This window comes from Ascochyta rabiei, chromosome 9 (assembly GCF_004011695.2).
Source record: "Ascochyta rabiei chromosome 9, complete sequence".
NCBI classification, from domain to species: domain Eukaryota; kingdom Fungi; phylum Ascomycota; class Dothideomycetes; order Pleosporales; family Didymellaceae; genus Ascochyta; species Ascochyta rabiei.
In genome coordinates this window covers 535,607-558,207 of record NC_082413.1, presented here as the reverse complement: position 1 = coordinate 558,207, position 22,601 = coordinate 535,607, and the positions used below count along the sequence as shown (strand labels likewise).

Below are 22,601 nucleotides of genomic sequence, written 5' to 3'. Positions count from 1 at the left end.
TATATGGTATTTGCATGTGTGTAAAGTGAAGAAAATTACAATGGGGTATATATACGCCTCTGCGTCTAGTTTACCCAAGCCCCAAAACGCCGTGCTATGCTATGCTATGCTATGCTATGCTATGCTATGCTATGCTATACGATGCGATGGATGCTATACAATGGCGACACTATTACCCTATCGCTTTTCCACCCTTCAACCAGTAAGTACCCTGAACCCCCCCTTGTTTTCTTTACCCAATCTCAGCGTGGGGAAACCACTGCTTAACGCCCCGATCCAGCACCTTCGGCCCCACGGGCTTGACTAGATATCCGTCGCTGCCGGCGTCCTGCGCACTGGCGCGGTCCCGCGGACTGTCCTGGCCCGTCACGATAAAAACTACGCTCTTGTCCCAGCCGTGCTCTTTCTCCAGTGCGCGTATCTGGCTCGTTGCGCTGATGCCGTCGCACACGGGCATCTGCAGGTCCATCAATACGAGGTCGAAGGGCCGCAGAGCCGGCGGATGTGCGATGGATGACCCGGCTGTGGTTTCGGTGAAGGGATCAAGGTGCGTGCGTGGGGGTATCGGTGCAGAATCGGTGGGCGCACGGTGCTCGGCGAAGAGTTTCACGGCTTGGGCTCCGTCGGTTGCGGTGCAGTATGGTATGAAGCGTCGGTTGCAGTACATTTCCAGGAGGCGAAGGTTGATCGCGTTGTCATCGACAAGGAGGGTCATGGGTTTGGTCGATTGGGGGGGTTTGGTCGATTGAGGTTGTGGTGCGCTAGGCTGTGCAGTGAGGTTGAGGGCGGAGACGGATTTGGTGAGTTCTTCCTCCACAAGCGTTTTGGGCAAGATGGACCCGCGGCGGATGAGGCCGGGGGTTAGGAAGCCAGGGTCATCTTCCGAGTCTCTGCATGCAGGTGTTGCTGGTGGCGTCGGTTCGAGAGAAAGGCCACCACCTGCGAGCAGTCTTGTTTGAGCTGCTTTCGCTGCGGCGTGCTCGGCAAAAATGGCGTCGGCTTCCGCTAAAGTGTTCTCGATTGCACGTGACGTAAACGGTCCTTTCACGTATATGACATTGTTGTCCCGCAAGACTCGCTGCTCAGCGAAATTGATCACTAGGTCATTCTCCGGTACGAGGCAAATGGCGACTTGGTTTTCGCGTACTTGCTTTGTGTTCTTGAAGAGCTGCGTCAGGTCGCGTGTGTAGTCCAGCGTCAGCAGTGCCTCTGTATGGTTTGGGGATTCGATGTAGCCTCGTCCAACGAGATACTCTGCAAAGGTAATACCAGGTAAATATGTCAGATCATCTGCAGGGAGCCTGTTGAAGACAGGCGGCAGGTGTGCGTATTCCTTTCGAATTGGTGACAGCGAGGATGCACATGTAGGGTCATTGAATGCGATTCGGAAGTGCGATCCTTTTCCTGCTTCGGACGACACAAGAGAAACACAACCGTTCATCAGATTGGCTAGCTTCCCAGCCAGTGTCAGACCGAGGCCAGCATCGGTGGTGTGGTTGTCAATTTTCTCGTAAGCGTCAAAGATCCTCCTTTGATGTTCCGGTTTTATACCACAGCCATTGTCCGTGATGTCGACTATCAGCGAGCGATAGTCTCTACTGATAGTAATTGTCACTACCACAATACCTCCGATAGTGTTCTGAATCGCATTCAGAACGACAGGTTGGATGCAGTCGACGAAAAGGCGTAGGTCCAACGATATGGTATCGCAGCGTTCCGGCAATCGATGGTTCAGTACGAGTGTCGGTCGCACGGCGACGTCATCGGGCAAGTAGAACGTCAGCTCGTTTAGTATGGCTGCCTCAATCTCGTCGATTGTATGTACGCCGACGACTCGTTGGGCTTCTGCAATATCAGCCCATTGATTGAGCTTGATGAGGCTGTTGACCGTCGATATGAGTTCTCGTGCAGACGTCCGGATAGCCTTGATGTATGCATAGGGATCCAGCATGCTGACCTGCTCGTCGCTAGGCGTGGCGTTTGGTGTCGATTCAGCAGTAGCGCTGACTACGTTTCGTGACTTCAGCTCTTCGGTCAAGAGATCGACCGATCCAAGGATGCCGTGGATAGGTGTCCGAAGTTGGTGCGTGATTCCGCGCAGAAACATCTCTTTGGCTCTCAAAGCCTCCTTGAGCGCCCGGTCTTGCCAATAGCGGCACAAGAAGGTCGCACACATCTGCACAAACCATGCGTCAACATCGTCGAATACGTGCCGGAAATCCTTCGAACCAACAATAACATAAGTTGGTGTGCTTTGGCCTGAGCACGGCGAACTGATTGTCCGTATCGACCTGGGTGCTATCAGGTCTTGGTGGTTGAAATTCTCGATCATGTACTCGAAGTAGTCGCTGTCTTCCCAGAGTCCATGCTCGATATCCGTTGTTGGTACACTCGTCCCATCTCCAAGGTGGAGCATCTCCCCTCGCGCTACCATGATTCTGACTAAACTCTCAGGATAGACTTCTTGAAGCATGTTTTGGACGGCTTCCTCCAGATTCCGATCAGCGTTCAACTGCTCTTGTAGTTGTGCAAGCCGATCCATCATATGCCGTCTCTCCTTTTGTCGTCTGGATCTGTGAGCATGAACAATGTCGGCAACGATCCAATCTGCCAGGCGTGCCAAGGACCGCTGCTGCTCTATCGAAAGCGGTTCTTGTGGCGTGTTCGACGCAACACATAGTGATCCAAATGCAACATGCTCGCCATACTCGGTCTCAAATCGCAGGGGAGACCCCGCGTAGGCGCGAAGACCGCCCACGTCAACATGTGGTGATTCTCGAAACCGCCAATCCTCTGCCATATTGAGTAGGGTGAAAACCGTCTGTAGGTGTGTCAGCAAGGACGGAAAGCAGGAAACACAAGAAGCTGAGACCTACGCCTGGTGGCTGGTTAACGGTGTGAGCACATGTGCTCTCGCGGCGAGGTAGCACAGCCAAAGGAAGGCCGACTGTGACCATGCGGGTGTAAGTGTTGTGGTTCAGCAGACCGGCGATGACAAATTCCCATCCTACCGTGTCCCTTGCCAGGTAGACTTTCTCTTGCAGCCTTGACTGAAGTTCGTTATCCTCAAGTGCACCTCGAGTGTAGTAGAACAACATGGTCAGACGCAGCCTCTCGTTGCGTGTTAGCATAGGCAGAAGATATTTGTCGGTCGCACACTGCATGGACGGCCTGTCTGGGATGGTTGCTGGCGCCCAGACATCTGTCCGATCTGGATAGACGCGCTCTGCAACCTCGATAGACCAGATGTCGAGGGCTCTGTAGGCATTGTCGGTGTCAAAAATGGGTGATATTTCGGTTGGTCGTGCCGTGGGGGCGGCATGGCGTGAGCGAAGGACAGCAGCGTCGGCCTTGGGGAAGAAGCATGCACGCTGACTACTGGCAGGAGACATCGGATCGAGCGCTAGGCCGAGAAACAGTAACAAGGCAGAACCCCACCATCTGAAGCCAAGTGATCTCGATGAGCAGTATTATGAATCGGGAGAGGGACAGGAGAATTGCAGCAAGTGCGGTGTCACTGCTGCCACGATCTGTTTGAGTGGGAAAGGTGGCAATCTGTGGAACTGGTCTGATGGGTGTGTAGTCTCCGGCCAAGCAACGGTTTCCGTGTCGCGTGGAAGTCTCGACCAGTCTGGAGGATAATCCGGGGATGAGCCGGTCGGCCGCTCAGCAAGGGTCAGATCGGGAACAGATGCGAAGACGGTGACGGAGGGTCTGGGACATCGCGAACGTCGCGTGTGTTAAGGCACGACGTTGAGCGTGCTGCTACGAAAATGTCGCTGTTGCGGGGCCACTCGCATTCACGATCTCGATGCGCGCCCTCCGCGATCCGGCCGTTCTTTTGAGAAGATCGCGTGCCTTGAAAACAGAAAGTCTCCCATTCGGTGACTTGCGGAGCCTGTGCAGACAAACGAGGCAGGGGCTAGCATCCTTCTTCTTCTTGCCCAAATCGATTGCGCTGTGTGCTCGATCGTCGTTGCGCCGCACCCAAGGTCGTGGGGATCGGTGAGCTCGGCGTTCTCGTCTGGCGCGAATGGAAACTGCGACACCCCTGCAGCTTTAAGCCTCACTCTCCGCCACGACCATGGCGTCTGTCAGAAACAGTGCCAACAAGCACTAGGTACCTATACTATCCTCTCCTCCTACTTGAGGGAAGGTCTGCCCTGGCATTACCGTCTCGAATGGTTCGTGGTCGCGGGCACGAGCCTCCGGCCTAGTCGCGTTGCCCTTGAGCAGTTTGCGATTATGACATTGACTAGGAGATGAAACGCCAAACTGAGTGGTCATCGGTGCTTCGGTTTTGGTCGCTTGAATGCGTTCGAATTCGGTAGGTCGTTCAATTGGTGGGTAGGATCCGGCAGCTGCTAGGTAGACTGCCAGACTCGCAAGATGGAATTTACATTCGCCGTGTGCCAATTCCACGTCGAACGCTTTGTGCATAGTAGATAGATGTGTGACTTTTTCTCGTCTTCAAACCGGAGCACACAGAGCATAGGAGATTTTCCAAACTTCTTCATGCGTGCTCTCATCGTCTATCCGTACGCATACAGGCTAGGCTGTGCTTGCTTGCTTCACTGAAAATAGGACTGGTGTGAAGACTCAAGCACCGACCAGGACCCCCGAATCACTACAACCCCTCCGCGGTGCCAAGTACATCTGCGAATACGAGAGCACAGTCTTTACGTATCATACTGTTGCAGCGCACCCATGAGTATCAAACGTCGCATAATAAAGCTCGTGTTTCTCATGTCAGGCCCGTTTGCACGTGCACGATCAGCAATCGGTCTCGTAAAATCAGTCAAACACGCCAATGCCTTCATTCGCTCGGTACCTGCATGTACAGCACTCCATCCCCATTGCTCTCTAGCTCAGGTCAAACCCGGCTCCGCTGAACACACTATACAGCAACTTCTCCTTCAACACGCCATATTCTCTATACATCGGCAGCTTTAGCAGATTTACACAAGTGCTTGTACTAGGCAGCCTCTCTTGATCACTTCCACCATCCCTGATACTGAAGCGTGGATTCAGTGTACCAAACCCAAGCAACGGCGCTCGCGGCGTAGATGTGACGAACTTGAGAACCGCACGCCGCTCGTCATCGCTAATGTCCTTCATGATTCTCCAGAAGAGCTGTACAGTGGGGTGCTCAAGTCCATCGTCACCGATGACGTAGGTGCCGCCGTAGATGGTGTTGCGGCGCAGATCTTCGACGTCGATTTGAGTTCGTGTGCCAGAAATGAGGGTTTGCAGCTCTGAATGGTTGAACATGGAAAGCCAGGACGGTTGTATCATTGTACTCAGGCCGCGGAGGAAGGCGGTCGTCTGCAGATATGGCTGGTTCTGAAGACGATGGCGTGCCATGTAGCTGATGTAGACCAAGCGGTTTTGGTTAGTCACTGCTGTGTCGGCACCGCCGGACTTAAGGTCTTTGGTGATGGCTTTGGTTTTCTTAGGGGATGAGGCATGGTCAGTGACAACGGTGTCGGTGACAGTGAAGTTGAGCGAGAAGTCTTCGACGTCGCCGGGATAAGTTTTGAGTTTATGGAGACCTTGGTAAAGTTCTTCGTCAAGATCACGAAGGTCGTTGAGGGTAGGACGATATCCGGATTCGTTCGGTGCAGAGCCAGTGCCGCCGGTGAGCGCCCACTTGCGAAGGAAGAACGCCGCAAAGTTGACATCCACCAAAATCCCCTCGTACAAACACTTTCCTATGATACGACCAAGAAACTCGTAGCGATGGAGTAGCTCGGTGACTTCATGTCGAAAGTCTGGAGAGGTTTCGCGCAATCCTTGTTGCTTCAACAGCTCCTTGTGCTCTTCAACCGCGGCGGGGTTCGGGTAGAGAAGGTGTTGATCGTTCTCAACAAACATGTCCACGGAATCTGTAGGCATGAAAGCTCGGTTTGTAACGCTCGTCAGAAACTCCTTCGTCACTCCGCCACCGTCGATACCAGCCTCTGGTGCGTCGAACTGGTCAACGAAAGTGATCTGTATAGGCTCTTTGAGTCCTTGTCCCAGTGGGTAGAACTGCTCGTAGGCATCTTCGAACTCGTTATCGCGTCGGATCCTTGCAGAGTGCTTGTCGCCAGGCCCACCGCCAAACATCATTCTCGCCCGCCAAGCCTCTGGATCAGCGGTGTTTCTCCGTTTTGTCATGTCCAGATGTACGAACTCGCGGAAGATCTTTACTCTGGTTGTAAATGGAATGAAGAAAGGCATGTTCTGCAGAATCTCTAAGCGCGGTGCGACCGCTTGCAAATATCTTCTCCGTGAAGCCTTGCGCTGCTGCCGCTGTAGCCTTTCCAGCCTGCGCTGCTGCTGTACACGGCTCGTGCCGATCAGCTGTGGTGTGTCGTCATAATCCTCCTCTTCCTCTTCTTCATCGACATCACCAGCGTCTTCGTCTTGGATCTTGTGCCGTGATTCTTCCTCCTCAACCACAGCTGGAATAAAGCCAGTCATGTCGAAACGCGAAGTCATCAGCCAGTGATCAGCGGGTAGGAATGTGCGTCGTGAATCTCTCTCGTACACCATACGCAAGAGCCCAGTAACCAATCCTTTGACATAATCGAGACTAAGGCCTGCAACGCCGCCAACAGAAGGCTCTTGTGCTTCCTTGGTGGATTGATTCTCTACAGCCTGGTAGTTGTAGAAGTTGAGGCTAGTGCTTGCATTTGTGCGCTCTTCTGCCGGGGTGATGTCGGCTGCGTTGAAGTATAACGTGAACCCAAGATTCTTCAAGAATGTCGTCAGGTCTTTCACCTCGGTTAGAGGGAGACCACTGTCGCGTACCTGGCCAGAAAGTCCGTCCTGTTTTCCTGCAGAGAAGAACTCTTCATCGTCCGTCACTTTGAGCACAAATGTGTACAGCTCGAGGAAGACAAGTATGACCCTCCACTCATCGGCAGCAGCAGCCTCACGGTTGACTTCTTGTTGCGCCGCTTGCCAAAAACCATGCTGAATCAGGCCTGAAGCACTGGAGTCTGAGGTCTTCGGCTTCAAGAGCTCGATAGCGGCGCGCGAATCGCGGAAAATAGTTGCAAACACTGATGAACGCTTTGAAGCTTCCCAAAAGTATCTGATCGCCGGAGACTTCCGTCCACCATCTCTATTGTCGGGAGGACCAATGTACAGCCACATGCGTATCTCATCGCCCCTTTTAGGGAAAAAACGAAGCAGTGCAAGCGCGTAGTTGGCTAATTGTCTCGCCTCGTCGATCTTTTCGTCTTCCGACGCTCCAGAGGACTGTGATGAACCGGCCAAAAGACTGCCAATGCCTTCTTGATTGACCAGGGACTGCACTTGTTCCATGAGAAACTGTGTGACGGTGTCCGCGGAGACATCTTTCTCGTCGGATATGTCCATCACGATCTCATCCTTGCCAAAGATGCTGACTGGCAGCGAATTTAGAATCAAAGACACAACCATAACAAAGTCCTGATGTATGGCGTAAGCTTCTGGTGAATCGAAGTTATGCGCATATCGATGGAAGTAAATGAACAAGCCAAGTAGTCGTACACGACTGGTCGAGCTCTTGAGCTGGGGGCGTGATTGTATACCAGACGCTTTGAGTGAGGTGGCTAGTGCATTGGCGAGTAGCTTGTAGTTGATGGACTCAGCGAGTGCGTCTCTGAACTTCCGAATGAGCGGCGAGGTTGAATCAGAGCTAAGCAGTGGGAGAGTCATGAAGATTTGCCCGAAAGCATCGTATGCGTCCAAAGTGTATCCAGTCACTGCTTTGAGGGGCACAAGGATCGTACGAAGGAAAGTCTCCAATGTCATCCAGTGGGCGGCTTCCATCGTCGTGTCCAACAGGGTTGGCACTAGCTTCGACATAGTTTCGGCAAGGGTGTTGTAGTAGACGTTTGCATACTGAGATGTCTCTGAGGGAATCTGACCAGCAACGAACTGCAAAATCGAAATGAGATTCACAGGTTGTTCATCCGGCTTCTCTGACCCATTATTCCACCAAGACGTTGGTACCTTGTTCATCCGCTGCAGAGCTGCCAGCAGCAATTTTTCAAACTTGAAGTATGCCACTGGCCACGAAGCATCTCGTGCCTCCACATTCAGCTCTTTGGTCGACTGTAGCCGGGCTCCGAGATGTCTTATGCGCTCCAGGTCTTGCTCTTTGCGTGTGGATGCAAAGCGCAACAGTCGTTGTAACTGTAATAATGCCGTCTTTTCGTCGTTGTATGATGGGCGGTCTTCATGGCTGCAGTCTTCCTTCTCTGTAGCATCCCATGTCTGGCGTAGATAGTCGGCGACTCTTTGTCTGCTTGCATGTCCTCTCCATACTTTCTGTATCTTCTTCGCCGCATTGAGTGTGTCTCTTTCTCGCTGTCGTTGTGCACGCTCTTGCTGCGCGCGGTCCAGGGCGGGTTGTGACCCGGCGCCAGTGCCTGGTGTGCCGAATGGGTTCGTCTTGCGACCTGAAAGGTTGACCTGACGGGACCGCCGTGGGTTTCCGGTGAAGCTGGTGAACATGGTGGCGGGGCGGTCGTGTGCGGGTAATCGGCGGAGGTGCTGAGACGGGAGGCGAGTTTATCAAGAGATGCTCAACCTCTAATACGATCGTGATCGAGCCCTCCAGTCTACGGACTGTATGGGCTCTGCGTTTGTAGAGTCAGGGTAGAGGCGTAAATGGGAACTTGATGTCCAGCCGGGCGCTATCGACACGTCGAGGTTGCGCGTTGCGTCATGGAGAGTCGGTGAAGACAGTTCGTGGTGAAAGCCAAAACGGAAGGAGACGCAAAAGCACAAAAAGCGACCGTGGAGGCAAAGTCACTTTCGAGTGGCTTCTATCAAGCTCCAGTAAACACACGAGGGTAGGTCAGCATCACCGCTACAAAGTCCGGCCGAGGCAAGTCCGTGCCCGACGTTGACGCCATCGAGCTCCCGCCTTCACACAGTCGTTCACCGGCACTTCAGCACTTCAGCACTTCACCGACTTCGATGTCCGCACTACTTTCGCAAACGATGCCAGCGAATCTGTGAGAACAAAGTTTCACGCAGCATCTCCGCACCATGTTGCCAGATTTCACGCCTCCACTAGATTCAGCGAGACTGAGTATTTATTCGCACCTTAAACAAGTTCTAGATTCGTCAATCTCCAAGCCTAGCGGACTGAGCAGCATGCTAGCGAGCAGAAGTGGCTTCCTTTGTGCCAAAGCATACCATAAATGGACGGAGACCGCGATTTGGTGGTTCCACCAAAGACCGCACACCCAAAGTACCTAAAAACCGCAGAAGACACAAGACCCGGTAAGTGACTAAGCTTGTAGTTGAACTTGCTCTGGGATATTTCCAAAATGCCCTAGTAACTCACCAAGGGAGTCAGAAATGGTGTCTTCGTGTGGCTTTCATTAAGTCTAAATCAGTCGTATCTTCTCATACCGATATCGTTCTTTTTTTCCCAAGGCCGATCGGCTGATATCTCTCTTACTGGCTTTGTATCATTCCAATAATAGTCTTTCGATTCTTTTCCACGTTACCGGCTACTCTTGTTCTTTTACACCTCAAATGTGCTCAGACTCTCCAATTATTTGGTAAGGACCATACGAACGAACCGTGTCTCCAACATCCACGAACCGAAGACAGATTACCAATATCCACGTTCCTCCTCTGGTAGCAACTGCTCACAGCCATGGAGTCCCAATATTCGAGCCGTTTTTCTAGCGTTTATTCTTTCTTCTTCCCTCTGCGACGTTTCATCGCCATCTACAATCCCTCGCACTCTCTCAAAGACAACACTTCAATTTACCAATCCCCTCTCCAAATCACCCACCCTGAAGACTGGGAAAAACATGTCGCCCAAACCCGCTGGTAACAGCATCCTCGGACCAAACAACCCCCTTCCGTCCGCCCCAAGACCCAACACTCCGCCGCCGCCGTACACCTCCAGCGTACACGACGACGACACCACCGACAACCACGAAATGCTCCCCATCACCTCCGCCCACTTCTCCTCCCTATCCGTGCGTCCCACTGAAGTCCTCCTAGCCTTTCCACGCACCTTCGAACCGGATCTGGAGCACGGCAACCTAGACCCCACGCCCAGCGTCGCGAGCAGACTGAATGCCTCCACGCTGCCACCAGCTGCTGCTCTCACATACCCACCAACAGCAGCCGCAGCGTCTCAGCGACTCCACTGGGCGCATACGCCAAGTGTTCCTACTGCAGACGACGTGGTCCAGACGACGCCGAGCAGGCACGGGGGCACTAGCGCAGAGGTGAAGGGGTGGAAGGTGTGCTGTTGGTGCGTGTTCGTATTGACAGTGGTGGCGGCAGTCGTGGTGGCGGTGTGGGGTCTGGTGAGGTATTGGTGGGGTATGCGGCGATGATGAGGATGGGTGTTGCAGAGATGGGTGGGGCCGAGCTGGGAGACCTCTGGGGTCATGCGGTGCTGGGTTCGTATGAGATGGCCAGGATGGGAAGTCCTCTATGCTATCTTTACGACTAGAATATCATGATAGTCACATCGCAGAAGTTGTATTCGCAATGCTGCTGTTACTATAATGCTGGTAATGTAACACGCTATTTCAAATGCTCACTGATATATATACGATGCACCGAGGGTATCCCACACAGTATGCCCATGCGCCATGCTAACCAAGTGCGCGTCTCTTCGGTTTCTTCCTCAACTTTAAATGTTCCGGCTTTGACGACATTAATTCATCATCTATGTCCTCTTCACGCCAAGCCGACGCGCCGGCATCCGATCGGAGTGAGTAGTGTCGGCGAGATGGAGCGTTCGCAACAGTATGAGCTGGGACTGATGTCGCTATGGACACCGACGCGGACCGGCGAAGCGCCAGCCCAGCGACAATCTCGACTAACTTCTCCCTCATCAACTTCATTGGACTGGTGTCTTGCTCTGGGACGCCAATGCTGAAGTATGGTCAGTACAACTGTAGCAAAATTGTACGCCCGCATCTCCATTCGCTCACTGATACAGCTTGATTGTCTTGTTTCGGACTTCCTCGCATTTTTCCAAGGCTTGGATATGTCTCTCCTGCGCAATCTTCCACATCGTCATGACCGCCTCGTCTTCTTTCATCCTGTTGAGATAGCTGGCAAAGCCAAGCTTCTTGCTTGTTTCTCCGCGATTGTGAATAAACCGATCTTCCAGGCCTTCGAGCTCTGCGCTTCGGGAGGCAAAATGATTGGTGATGCCCTTGCTGAAGCTATTGAAGGCCCTGGCGTAGCTTTCCATGTGACTGAAGTATGCGTCTGTGGTAGCTTGATCGAGCTTGAGAGGAGCGTGAGGGGCCATGGGTACTGGAGGTAGTTTCAGGGCTCGAGCCGAGTTCTGCTTCGTAGGGTGGGTGGCCGACGCCTGCGATTGGAACGGAAGGGTATCCTTGAGCGCATCAAGTTCCGACAGACCACCATTCTGGGTTGGGAGGAAGGGTTCAACCGATGCGATACCGGAGAGACCGTTCAAGCCTGGGGCAAAGGGCGCGGTCGCAGGAGCAGGATAAGGCGCACTCTTCGGTGGTACAGAGCCCGTCCTCCTTGTCTTTTCTTTTCTTGGCGACGATGGTGCTGTCTTGGGCCTTGTAGTGGAGGAATTGGCATTCGTAGCTGGTGGGCTGTCTGAATCAATATCCATCTCATCAGGCTCGCCTGTTGGCTCCTCTGCAGTTGCTTGGTATTTGGGTCGTGACTTGTCAGACTGTTCTTGCGTCTTGGGTACAGAGGGCTTCCGTGCGGCAGCTTTCGGCCGCTTGGTAGTTTCAGAGTTCTTACGGTCAGAGACCTCACTCGGCATTGCCCAACTCGCCTCTTTGAAAGTCTCACTCCACACTTCCGGACTGAACTTTGCAGTGTGAGGCATAGCCTCAGGACGGGGAGCAAAGCTGGCCTGAGGAGGTGGACCGGGAGGCGGCGGAGGCATGTAGCCAAACTGTGTTTTGAACGTGTTTCCCGATGATGGAAATGTTGGTGTCGTCCGTTGTGACGCTGTTCTCCCTCGTGTGGGTGACTGGGGCCCTCTGGCATTGGCGGCCGGCTGCACGCTGGGTGCGAAATAGTCAGCGGTGCCTTGAAACTTGCCGTGCCAATCAGAAGGCGAAAACTTCATGTTGATGCTCTCCTCGCTCATGCTCTTGAAGCTGTTTGGTACGTTCCCAGAGGGGGGAGCATGATGCTTTGACGGCGGAGTTGCAAAGGTATTCTGGTCCCAAGTAGGAGGAGGCGGATGTGGAGCTTTTCGTGGCGGGTGAGCTCGTTGCTTGTTCCCGGTACTCGTTCGAAAGACGTCTGCTTCAGACTCGTCGCTCGAGTCGGGGTACATCTGGGGAAAAGGATCTCTAGTCGACCTTCCACTATAGGAGTTCCGCTGCTGTCTTTGACCTGAATCTGAGTGCGATGCTGCATCGTTGGAGGAGCTTGGCTGGTGCGAGTGCGACGGTGAGTTGCGCATGCTGGCAGATCTTCCAATACCCTCCTCTCGCATGCCTGAAGCCTTGGAATAGTATGGTGTCCGTATGCGGTTACCCTCCGAGTAGGGAACATCGGTGTTGGGTGAGCTCGAGTCGGCAGGTGTGGGGGGTGTTGCAGTCGGACGAGCGTAGCTTGATCGATAGCCACCAGACTTGGCCGGCCCCTCATCTGCGCCTGGAGTGCCTGGATTGAAGCCAGTCTTTCCAGATGGCACTCTGGTACTCTGACTCCGCCCGAACGGAGTGCCGTTGGGGTTGTTGGGATTTGTGGAGTTGTACGGGCGTGGCTCTTCAGCCCGCGCGCCCGTCTTCATCTTCTGCCATGCTGTAAAGACATTTGCACTGTCCTGCGCGCCCTTTTGCGCGGACTGCGGTCGTTGGGCTGTGGGTGGCGGGCGGAAGTTTTTGAACCTGTCTTGGCCGCTGTTGTACGTCTGGTGGTGCTGTGGTGGGGGTGGGCGCTGGGGCTGGGGCTGGGGCTTGGGCGGCGGAGGGCGGTAGTAGGAGCCGCTCGGCGTGCTGGTGGTGTGTGCGTTGCGCGGCGGTGGCGGCGGTCTTGCCCGTGGTGTGTTCGGTGTGTGCGTGGGCACGTTCAGGCTGCGATACTTCCTCCTCTCGTTGTCGTACTTCTGCCGCTGCGTGGGATCGCACAGAACCTCGTGGGCCGCCTGGATCTCTTGGAACTTGACGACAAACTCTGCCTCGTGCCCCGGGTTGCGGTCGGGGTGGTACTGCAGGGCGAGCGTGCGGAAGGCCTTGCGGATCTCGTTCTCGTTGGCGTTGGCGGCGACTTTCAGGTCGGCGTAGTAATTTCGCGTGGCATCAGCTTTGACCATGATGGGCGGGTGTGCGGGCGCCGTGCGCGTCCAGGTGAGGCGAGAGACCCAGCGCGCGTGTTTGTAGTCGAGCCCGCCAGGCAGACGCAGGTGCTGACGCTGTCCCGCGCTTCGTGCACTGTCTCACTGCCGGCGTCGTGAGGCGGAGCAGCTCAGATGATGGTCCGTTGGGCGCGTGAACAGGTGAACATGGCCAGGCAAAAGCCGAGTTTCGTAGCTGAAGAATCTGGGGGAGCGTCAGACCAGCAACAGCATCAACAGCATGTCGTCACCGGCTTCGATGCAGGTGTGTGTGTGTGTGTGTGCGTGTGTCTGGCCGCGATTGGCCCTCAGGTTTGTTTTCGCTGATGTGGACGAGTTGGGCTGCTGTAGTAACGCCGTGCGCACCTCACCACCGAGCTCAGGGCATCCCTGTCTTGCTTCCCCAGGCTTGAGCTGGGCAGGAGAGGGGACCTACGCTCACCGAATGAGACGCTGGCATTCAAGTGCAGCGTCACTCCACATGCTCTGTCTTGCTGACTGTCCTCTCGAATGCTGTATTGCTGACTGTCCTCTCGAATGCTGTCTTACTGACTGTCCTCTCGAACGCTGTCATGCCGGCTGTCCTCTCCACTACTGTCATGCACTGACATGCACTGACATGCAATAAGGCTGCAGTGCACCAGTGAGATCTACACCCAGCCGCAAAGCAGCCTCAGCCGCCCTACTCTCATAGCTCTGACAGATTTGGGAAAGCAAGCTCAATCAATCTGCTGCCGTACCAAGTCGTCTTCTGGTAGCAGTTTGCTTGTGCCTTGGTCAGGGAGAGCCTAAACTCGTAGTCTCGTACCGAGTACAGTGGATACGCTCCGGCTGAACGCCTCGATAAGCAAAGCACGCTAAGATAAGGCCAGCGCGTCGACGCCTGAGGCGCGACGTCAATGAAACGCTGCTCCCTTCAGCTTCGCAGTTCACTAAATGCGTAATAAGGGCACCAAAGCCCAAATCATGTCTTGCGCCATTCCTCATGTCTCCAGGCGCTTCTCGTACTCTGCAAGATAGTTTGTCCCCCTAAAGACTTGTTCAAGTCACAAAAGCAACGAGCCTTCGTTGCGCGCCCGCTCGGCCCCACCCGCTCATCACATCGTTACATCATGCTCGAGCATCGGCAACCCTCCTGCATCGAAGCACCCACAATGTCGTCCGCTATAAAGACGGTGCCCTTCCAGCCGCCCAAGAAGTCGCAACGACCGAGAGCGGACGCGCCATGGCATCAGTACCTGACTATCGACCTGATATGGTACGTGCTCGGCTACACCGTCTTCCACCCATTTGTATCCTGGATCGTCGTACTGTGTCTGCGCGCGCAGTACACAAAGTATGAGGCGCCTGAGATGCGCATCGCTATTGGCTGGTCCATCGCGATGAGTGCTATTGGCATCTTTGGAATCGTCAGCGACAGGATCGCATTCGGCGCGCACAGGGAGGTCGATCTGAGTGAAGAAGTCATTGTCATCACAGGCGGTGTGGATGGGCTGGGAGGACTTTTGGCAGAGACCTATGGGATGAGAAACGCCAACGTTGCAGTCTTGGACCTCAAGACGGTGGACAAGGAAGAGGCTGAGGCGAAGGGCGTGGCGTACTATCAATGCGACGTGGGCGATGCGCAGCAAGTGGAAGCTGCGGCGGCAAAGATTATCAAAGATGTCAGTTAGCATCAACTGAAAAGCAAAACGTCTCGGACCAAGTACTGACACAAACAGCTCGGTCCTCCTACGATCCTGATCAACAATGCCGGTATCGTCCACACAAAGTCAATCCTAGCCTCCACCGCCGCTGAAGTCGAACAAACCTTCCGTGTAAATACTCTCTCCCACTTCACGACCTTGCGAACATTCCTCCCGCACATGCTTGCGGAAGGCCGCGGCACCGTCGTTACAGTCTCCTCCGTCCTTGGCCATCTGGGCGCTGCAAACCTGTCCGCATACTGCGCCTCGAAGGCCGCCCTTCTCGCCTTGCACCAGTCACTACGCGCCGAGCTCGAGCACACACCTGGCGCAGAAGAGATCAAGACGATCCTAGTACAGCCGGGGCAGATGAGCACGAAGATGTTTGAGCACGTACACGCACCGAGCAAATTCTTCGGGCCCCTCGTTACGCCAGCTGAGATGGCGCAGGGTATCATCAAGCTAGTAGAGAGAGGCGAGAGCGGAGAAGTCGCGTTGCCGCTTTATTCGAGATACGTCCAGGTGCTTGGGTGTCTACCTTTCGGGATACAGCATATCGCAAGAAGGTGGAGCGGGTTGGACACGGCGGTTGAAGTAGGCAGAGGGAAGACAAAGGAAGTGGCCGAGAAGAAATGAGCCAGCTTATAGTCTGACGGGGGAGCTAAAAGCCAGAGATGCCTACAAAGGACGGAAATTACAATCAACTGTACAAATGTAATCTTGTTGAACGCACGCTTCTGCTCTTACCGTTGACTTGGGTTTCCTCAGTCAGCCACCGTTCTGCTCGTTTCTGCTAAAATGTATCTACTGAACCCAATGCATCCAGCGTCACTAATGTCTTCCTATCGAGGAGCTGCACACGGCCACGTACACAAACGTCGCACCCGCCTGTTGCTGTCCTACTGCTCTGAGACGTCTCCTTGTTGCAAGTCCCAACGTGCAATTCATGCCTACAATGCGCAAGAAGTTAGAAACGTCTGGCAGGCCGGGACTAGCTAAGGGCCTGTTTACTTCGCACGATTTATCCGATTCTTGGATCCAATAATTGGATCAATCGGACGATTTCAGGAGTGTCTTCTAAAATTAGACGGGGGTGTCTACTTACATTATCTGGTTACTAGTAGGGTTGTATTTTAGCTGCATATGCTAGTAAATAGCGTTATAAACCTATGTTGTTGACTATATAAGGTAACGTACTCCACGGGTGAGCGGATCAAACGGGTGAGCGGATCACTCTGCCAAGACCACACCAAATTTCTACCCTATTATAGCTTGCATTAGCCTACTTTGGCCTTATATACAGTAGTGCAGTATATAATATTATTTAGAAACATCTTCTATAGCCTTCTTATATATACATAAGTTATGTCTAATATTGTAGCACTTTATACAGCGTCTTTAGGTTACTTCCCCTTCTTTAGCGCGCACTCGCTTCTTTGCCTTCTTACTATTACTACGCGCCCTAAACTTAGTTAGAGTAGTTAATTAAAGGCCTTCCTTAGCTGTTAGGACTCCCTCCTGCTGTAATTACTTTCTTTTATGCGATTTACGTTGCGTGGCAGCCTTATTTACTGCTTAAAGCCTAGTAATCTCCCTTTAAGCTAACACTAGCTTATGCGCTACTATAGCTGCGCCTTTAGCAAGCTTTTTAAAGGCCTTAACTATTAAAGTTAGTAAGCTGCTTGCATGCCTTTAAATCCTCTCTTAAACTAGCGTTAATTGCGACCCTAATTGCAGGGTAGTGCTTGGGGTTTAGGACTGCTAGGGCTTATCTTCTATAGTAGGTAGCGGTGGGGTACGTAGGCGGACATCAAGACCTATTATAACCTGTTCTAGGTTAAGGGGGACTATTCTAGCGCCTTAGAAGCCTTCTTAGATATTGCTAGAAGTAAATGTCTCCTTATAGGCGTCTATAAAGCATAGTAGAAACTTAGTTTTAGTAATATAAGTAATATAGTTATATATAAGATTCTTAGCTTAGCGCCTATATGCCTTCTTTAGAGGGGTAAAATAACCTATATCTAGTAGTTATAAGAGGTAAGATAAGTGTAGAGGCATACACAGTGTAACAATCTTTGCTTCCTTACAGTATTGTTAGAAGTTAAGGGAGTTGTAGCTCTCGTGGCTGTTAATAAGGAGCAGCTAGTGCACTCCTTAGGTGCGCGTCTTTGTATAGGCATTAAAGTGCTTTAACCAGTCTAGACTAAGCTTGTTAGTAGTCTATCTGTTCTTAGAGACTCTAATAACCCAGTTATAGGGCAGATTGTCCTCTTTGTACTAGGCAGAGAGGTGGTTGCAGCCTTTAAAGATAATAAAGGGTAGAATAGCCTACCCTGTGCTATTAATGCCCTGTATAACTATTATCTACTCTTAATTACCCTGCTGCACTACCTTTAGCTGTCCTTAACGCTCTAAGCCTGTAACAACTGCTCCTGTTAATATCTGGCCTATTATAAAGCCTGTCTTATTAAAGTTGTACATGTTATTGTCCTAGATGCTATACTTAGCTTTAACATTTGCTACAAGCCTAAACTAGCCCCTAATAATCTCTAGATCCTTACAGAGGGCTCTCTTGTAGTTGTACTTGCAATTAAACCTTACTTTAAGGTTAGGGCGGCGCTTAACAAACGTGTTAGGCTAGTTTATGCTAACATGGCCTATATTGCACTTAGCACGTAAAGAATTAGCTATATTAGCTACAGCAGCCAGCTAAGGGGCAAATCCTTGTGTATCTAGCTTAAGGATGTACTTAGTAATTACGTCCTCCTTAGTCTGGTCTATAATCTGTTAAACTAGCGTACAATTAGCTTATGCAGGTCGTCCTGTGTATCAAGCGTGTAGTGTGCTGTAAGGCGTGTTATATATAGCTGCAGCGCGTTACAGGGTAAGCGTTGTGTCTTGTTTAATTGCCTAGAGCGCAAGCTGTATTGCAGCTTCTCTTAAGGGCGTAGATTAATGTTGTTGTTGAGGCATTGCGTGGTAAGGTGGAGGTTTGGTGTGGTCTTGGCAGAGTGATCCGCTCACCCGTTTAATCCGCTCACCCGTGGAGTACGTTATAGACAATTAGATAATTGTAAAATTAGACTGTAAAGCTAAAATTGGGTTAGAGAGGTACCTGAAATTAATTAAGTTGTCTGATTATTGCTGCACGTGACCTGGCTTACAGTTGCACGTAACCTAGCTCATAGTTGCACGTAACCTAGGTCTGATCAGCCCCTAGGGTAGACTCTCTTACAGATAGTCTTAAAATACTATACAGTACCATACAAATTACAGACTCAGTCGAAGTAGACACCCCTATCCGATTATTAACGTGTGCTCACAACTCCTGCTGCGTCACACTAGCAGGCACCGGCAGGTGCTAACAACGCTAAAATCGACTGAAACGCACCTACCACACTCTATAGAAATCAAATAAATCGTGTGAAGTAGACAGGCCCTAAAGAAGCCTCCTTTTCGGTGCAAAGAGTTCAGCCTTAACAGCTAACAGCTGTCAGTGGGCACGCCGTCGCGGAGCTGTGATCGCCGCATTAGCCCCGGAGAGGTTAGCGTGCCCGCAAGGATCTCAGCTCAACTTACTATGTATCTCAGCGAGCACAGACGTCAGGGGCTACTCTAGCGCTTCGCTTGTGCTTCTTTAACCAATAGCGCCGTAGCGCTACTGGCAGAGCACCAAGTAGTCCCTGCGAGACGCTGCCTTTCTTCCAGGGGTTAGAGTGAGCCTTTCCCTATTAGACTTAGCGTCGGTAGCTCTCGGCTGCCGTTTGAGCTAGCTGAGATGAAGCTCAACAATGTGCACGAGCGTTGCATTGGAACATGTTTCTCAATGTTCGCAATCCACATGTCAGACAACTAAGGGAGATAAACGACAGCTGTCAGACAGTGTGATTCTCGGGGAACAAAGCCGTCCCGCGCGTAACAAAGACAAGAGATGCGAAGACGTCTTGTCCGACGAGCTATTTGCGGATCACTACCTCCCAGAAACGGGAAGCCTATGCTTCGTACAGCCTAGTTCACGACGAGGGTACCAGCACCTTGGGCTTGACTTCCAATAGCTGGCTGCGCTCAACGCCTCGTTTCTGCGCGCCCGGAAGTCTCCAAGGCATTTAGAGTGATGGCTGCAATGTCTTACCCTTCTTCTGACATGTGGTCCCTTACAGCGTTCGCAATCTACATAGCAGAGGGTAGCCTTGTTCCCCCAAGATTGCAGGGCTCGGGACGTGTGGAGGTGACACGTAAGAACGGCGGAACAACGGCGTCATCAAAGGAACGTCAAACGATTACCCAGGAACGGTACTGGCGCACGGGGCTGACGATTGGATCTTGTGTGGTAGTGTCGTGGTATGTGTGCACATGTCGAGGTCGCCCTGCCTTTGTTCAGTCCCTCCTTCATCTCGCCATCCGGAGCGTTATTCCCACACTGAGTGAGGCAACATCAATCCACCCACCATGGCGGGTGACGCGATGCAGGCTATGCCTATGTCCCCGCGACAGTCCCCGACAGCAATAGGAGGAGCAGCAGTCCAGTGGCTTTGTTCGCGGCGTGGGCGAACACTGCTCCTCTCCGTCATTGTCCTCACATTCGTACTCGGCCTCGCAGGCATACGGCACCCAGAAGCAATTACTGAACAATACCACGCCCTCTCCGACTACCAATGGCGACCCTACCTGACCAGCTTGCCGAAGCTCTCGAAAACGCCCTTCAAGGCACCCTCAAACACGACTCTGCAGCTCGAGAACGGCGAAATCGATCACCTGCCGCCAAAGTTGGAGAAATCGACGCCCAACTTTCATTTGCTTATGACGAGCGAGAAGGATTCAGATGCCTTCTGCAAGTCAACACTATCGGCGATGCTGCTGAACTATCCTCCGCCGACCGCCGTCAACTTTCGCCAAACGTTCACTTCACCGGAACACAAGGAGGAACAGACCATATACGGTATACGCGAGTATCTGGATAATGCAAAGTTGGTGCATGATGAGGACCTGCTGCTGATCGTGGATGGCCAGGACACTTGGTTCCAGCTGCCAAGCGATGTTATCATCAAACAGTATGAGGCGGTTGTAGAATATGCGAACGTAAGGCTGCTGAAAAAGTACGGCCTAGACGGAAATAAGCAGCAAAGGTTCAACCAGACAATCGTGTTTGGTGCTGAGAAGGTGTGCGAAGGCGACGATATGGCTTGCAGATACGCTCCACAATCGATTATGCCTGACGACATGTATGGGGCGAGTGAAGAGGGCAGCACAGAAGATCGACCAGCGAGATACCTGAACTCAAAAGCGGTGATGGGACCTGCGAAAGACTTGAGGGCCTTATTTGAAGCAGCACTGAAGAAGTACGAGGAAAAGAACAACGAGAAGCAGACGATGCAGTCGGTGCTTGCCACCATGTTTGGCGAGCAGCAGCTTAGACGAGATGCAGTCCTGAGAAGAGGCAAGTCTGCGGCCGCGAAGCTGCGCGAATGGGCAGGAAAGGCAGCGGAAGAGCATGTAGCAGCTGAGCGTCGTGTCGAGACCGCGAACATCACGCTCCATCCAGAGACGCAGTATGAGTTCTCCATCGGCCTGGACTACACGCACACCCTTTTCCAGCCGCTCGTATACAGCACCCTCGACGAACTGGTTCCTCTCGTGCACAAAAACTCGACCGATCTTTCCAAATACCGACACCCAAACACCATTACACCACACCTCTCCCTTCCATCTGCTCTGCTTACTAGTACACTCCCCTTCTGGAGCCCCAGTCTTTACCTTAACAACCCTTCTCCCCACACCAACAAGCCCGCATACATTGATGAACTCGAATACGTCAACAAACTCGACCAGCTCCCGAACCGCCACACTTCATGGTCCAATATACCACTCATACAGAATACCTACACCGGTGCGATCCCCGCTCTGATCCTCCGCGTTCCCGACTCGGTTTACCATCCAAGGCTATCCGCTGTGTCCAGCGCTCAAATCGCATTCAACAATCTCTGGTTCACTCCCTACAAGCGGGCGTTGTTGAGAAAATACTTCCGCACACCACAAAGTCCCAATGGCTACCACGATTCCCTCGTCGGAGGCGATCGGTTCTGGGACCAACGCGGCGGGCGCGGGGGGATCTGGACGGCCAAGGAGCAGATCTGGCTGCCGTGGGGCGAGGTGGATGGTGTGTGCGGTACGCTCGGTCAGCTGAAGCAGATCTTCGACGACGGTTGGGGCGTATGGATGCACGAGCTCAAGACCGAGAACGAGGCTCAGAGGCTCAAGGATGAAGAAGCGTATCGCAAAACTCTCGACGACAAGAAGAAGAAGGAACGCGAGAGAGAGAAGGTCAAGATGCAGATTGCAGTGGAGATGGCCAAGCAGGAACACGAACAGAAGGAGAGGGAAAAACACGACAGGGAGAGGCTCGAGGAAGTGGAGAGGCAGAAGAAGGCGCAGGAGGAAAATGAGAGGCAGAAGAAGGCGCAGGAGGAAAAGGAGAGACAGAAGAAGGCGCAGGAGGAAAAGGAGAGGCAGAAGAAGGCGCAGGAGGAAAATGAGAGGCAGAAGAAGGCGCAGGAGGAAAAGGAGAGGCAGAAGAAGGCGCAGGAGGAAAAGGAGAGGCAGAAGAAAGCGCAGGAGGAAAAGGAGACGGCGAATCTAGAGCGACTCAAGGAGGTTGAGAGGGTCAAGCAACTCGAGGCAGCAGAGCAGAGGCCGGAAGAATCCGAGGAGGTCGAAGCAGCTTCCACGAGGCATGAGAGGAGATGGGCTGCGTAAGGAGCGCCGATGCAATCTGTTTGCTTCTACCGTTCGATCCTATCCTGTATATTTCCTTTCTTTCTCATCTCAGTGGCGTACATGGCGGAAAGTCGCATCGTGCGGGGTATATATCAGGCCAGGCCTACCAACCGTGGCTACACGTGGCGTTACCTTGCATTCCAATCTCTCTTCCACCTTGCTACCACCTTGGAGAGCAGGACCCAGCCTTCCAGCAAACAGGTTCCCACATCACCCTCGTCTCACCACAACCCTCCTCTCCTAGCGCATCCGCCGCCCCTACTTCCCCCCACCTTACCCAACGCCCCAATCCACTTCTGCACAGCCTCCACACTCATACTGACTTGGCCCCCTCAGCGCGCTATCCACTCCGGTGCTGGTTTGCGGTGATAGCAATCTTTTCTGGGCGCTGGACTACCCGTGACATGGCAATATTTGCGCAACCTTACAGCACTCTGAGCGAGCTGGTCGCAAAGACCGACGCCTGAATGCTCAAGAGGGAAAGATCGGGTTGGAAACAGCCATGTCGGGTTTTAGCACAGTCAACGGGGCAACTGCTGTCTCTTTCGAGGTTGCATGGGTGCTATAGTCAACCAATCACAACGCCTGCAATACATGGTTCCGTGAGTGAGCCGCACGCTCACACCTTGGTCCGTATGCACTCATCGTCGTAACAAGACTTTGTGACAGGTGCTGGATGTCCCGGCTTCCAGGCCCAGCACTGCATGTTGTGTCACGAAGCACAACGTGCCGTTTGACATGCAGCTTGCAGCCGTAGTCGCGCTGCCGTGTCGCATCGCAAATAAACCACATGTCAAGGCATCCCTGGTCATGTTACGACAAGTCCATCACAGTCA

At 52.8% G+C, this 22,601-nt stretch overlaps 6 protein-coding genes across 6 annotated transcripts, besides 5 other annotated features; 3 read left to right on the top strand and 3 right to left on the bottom strand.

The window, feature by feature from the left end:
* Window positions 1–92: 92 nt before the first annotated feature.
* Window positions 93–138: a tandem repeat.
* Window positions 139–232: 94 nt separating this feature from the next.
* Window positions 233–3,392, bottom strand: EKO05_0005739 (uncharacterized protein; the record flags this gene model as incomplete). Its single annotated transcript, XM_038939609.1, has 2 exons — window positions 233–2,821; window positions 2,877–3,392. 2 exons carry the CDS (start codon window positions 3,390–3,392, stop codon window positions 233–235), a joined length of 3,105 nt encoding a protein of 1,034 aa, XP_038798757.1.
* Window positions 3,393–4,863: 1,471 nt separating this feature from the next.
* EKO05_0005738 (HECT-type E3 ubiquitin transferase) lies at window positions 4,864–8,490 on the bottom strand (the record flags this gene model as incomplete). The annotated part of the gene is made up of 1 exon (XM_038945821.1): window positions 4,864–8,490. The coding sequence occupies one exon, from the start codon at window positions 8,488–8,490 to the stop codon at window positions 4,864–4,866; it is 3,627 nt and encodes a 1,208-aa protein (XP_038798756.1).
* Window positions 6,356–6,408: a tandem repeat.
* Window positions 8,491–9,809: 1,319 nt separating the features above from the next.
* EKO05_0005737 (uncharacterized protein) lies at window positions 9,810–10,346 on the top strand (the record flags this gene model as incomplete). The annotated part of the gene is made up of 1 exon (XM_038945820.1): window positions 9,810–10,346. The coding sequence occupies one exon, from the start codon at window positions 9,810–9,812 to the stop codon at window positions 10,344–10,346; it is 537 nt and encodes a 178-aa protein (XP_038798755.1).
* Window positions 10,347–10,948: 602 nt separating this feature from the next.
* EKO05_0005736 (uncharacterized protein) lies at window positions 10,949–13,285 on the bottom strand (the record flags this gene model as incomplete). Its single annotated transcript, XM_038939588.2, has 1 exon — window positions 10,949–13,285. One exon carries the CDS (start codon window positions 13,283–13,285, stop codon window positions 10,949–10,951), a length of 2,337 nt encoding a protein of 778 aa, XP_038798754.2.
* Window positions 12,888–12,935: a tandem repeat.
* A 286-nt stretch (window positions 13,286–13,571) lies between the features above and the next one.
* Window positions 13,572–13,600: a tandem repeat.
* Window positions 13,601–14,460: 860 nt separating this feature from the next.
* On the top strand, window positions 14,461–15,627 carry EKO05_0005735 (uncharacterized protein; the record flags this gene model as incomplete). The annotated part of the gene is made up of 2 exons (XM_038939723.2): window positions 14,461–14,970; window positions 15,028–15,627. 2 exons carry the CDS (start codon window positions 14,461–14,463, stop codon window positions 15,625–15,627), a joined length of 1,110 nt encoding a protein of 369 aa, XP_038798753.2.
* Window positions 15,628–16,150: 523 nt separating this feature from the next.
* Window positions 16,151–18,047: a mobile genetic element.
* A 1,393-nt stretch (window positions 18,048–19,440) lies between these two features.
* EKO05_0005734 (uncharacterized protein) lies at window positions 19,441–21,744 on the top strand (the record flags this gene model as incomplete). Its single annotated transcript, XM_038945819.1, has 1 exon — window positions 19,441–21,744. The coding sequence occupies one exon, from the start codon at window positions 19,441–19,443 to the stop codon at window positions 21,742–21,744; it is 2,304 nt and encodes a 767-aa protein (XP_038798752.1).
* Between the last annotated feature and the right edge of the window lie 857 nt (window positions 21,745–22,601).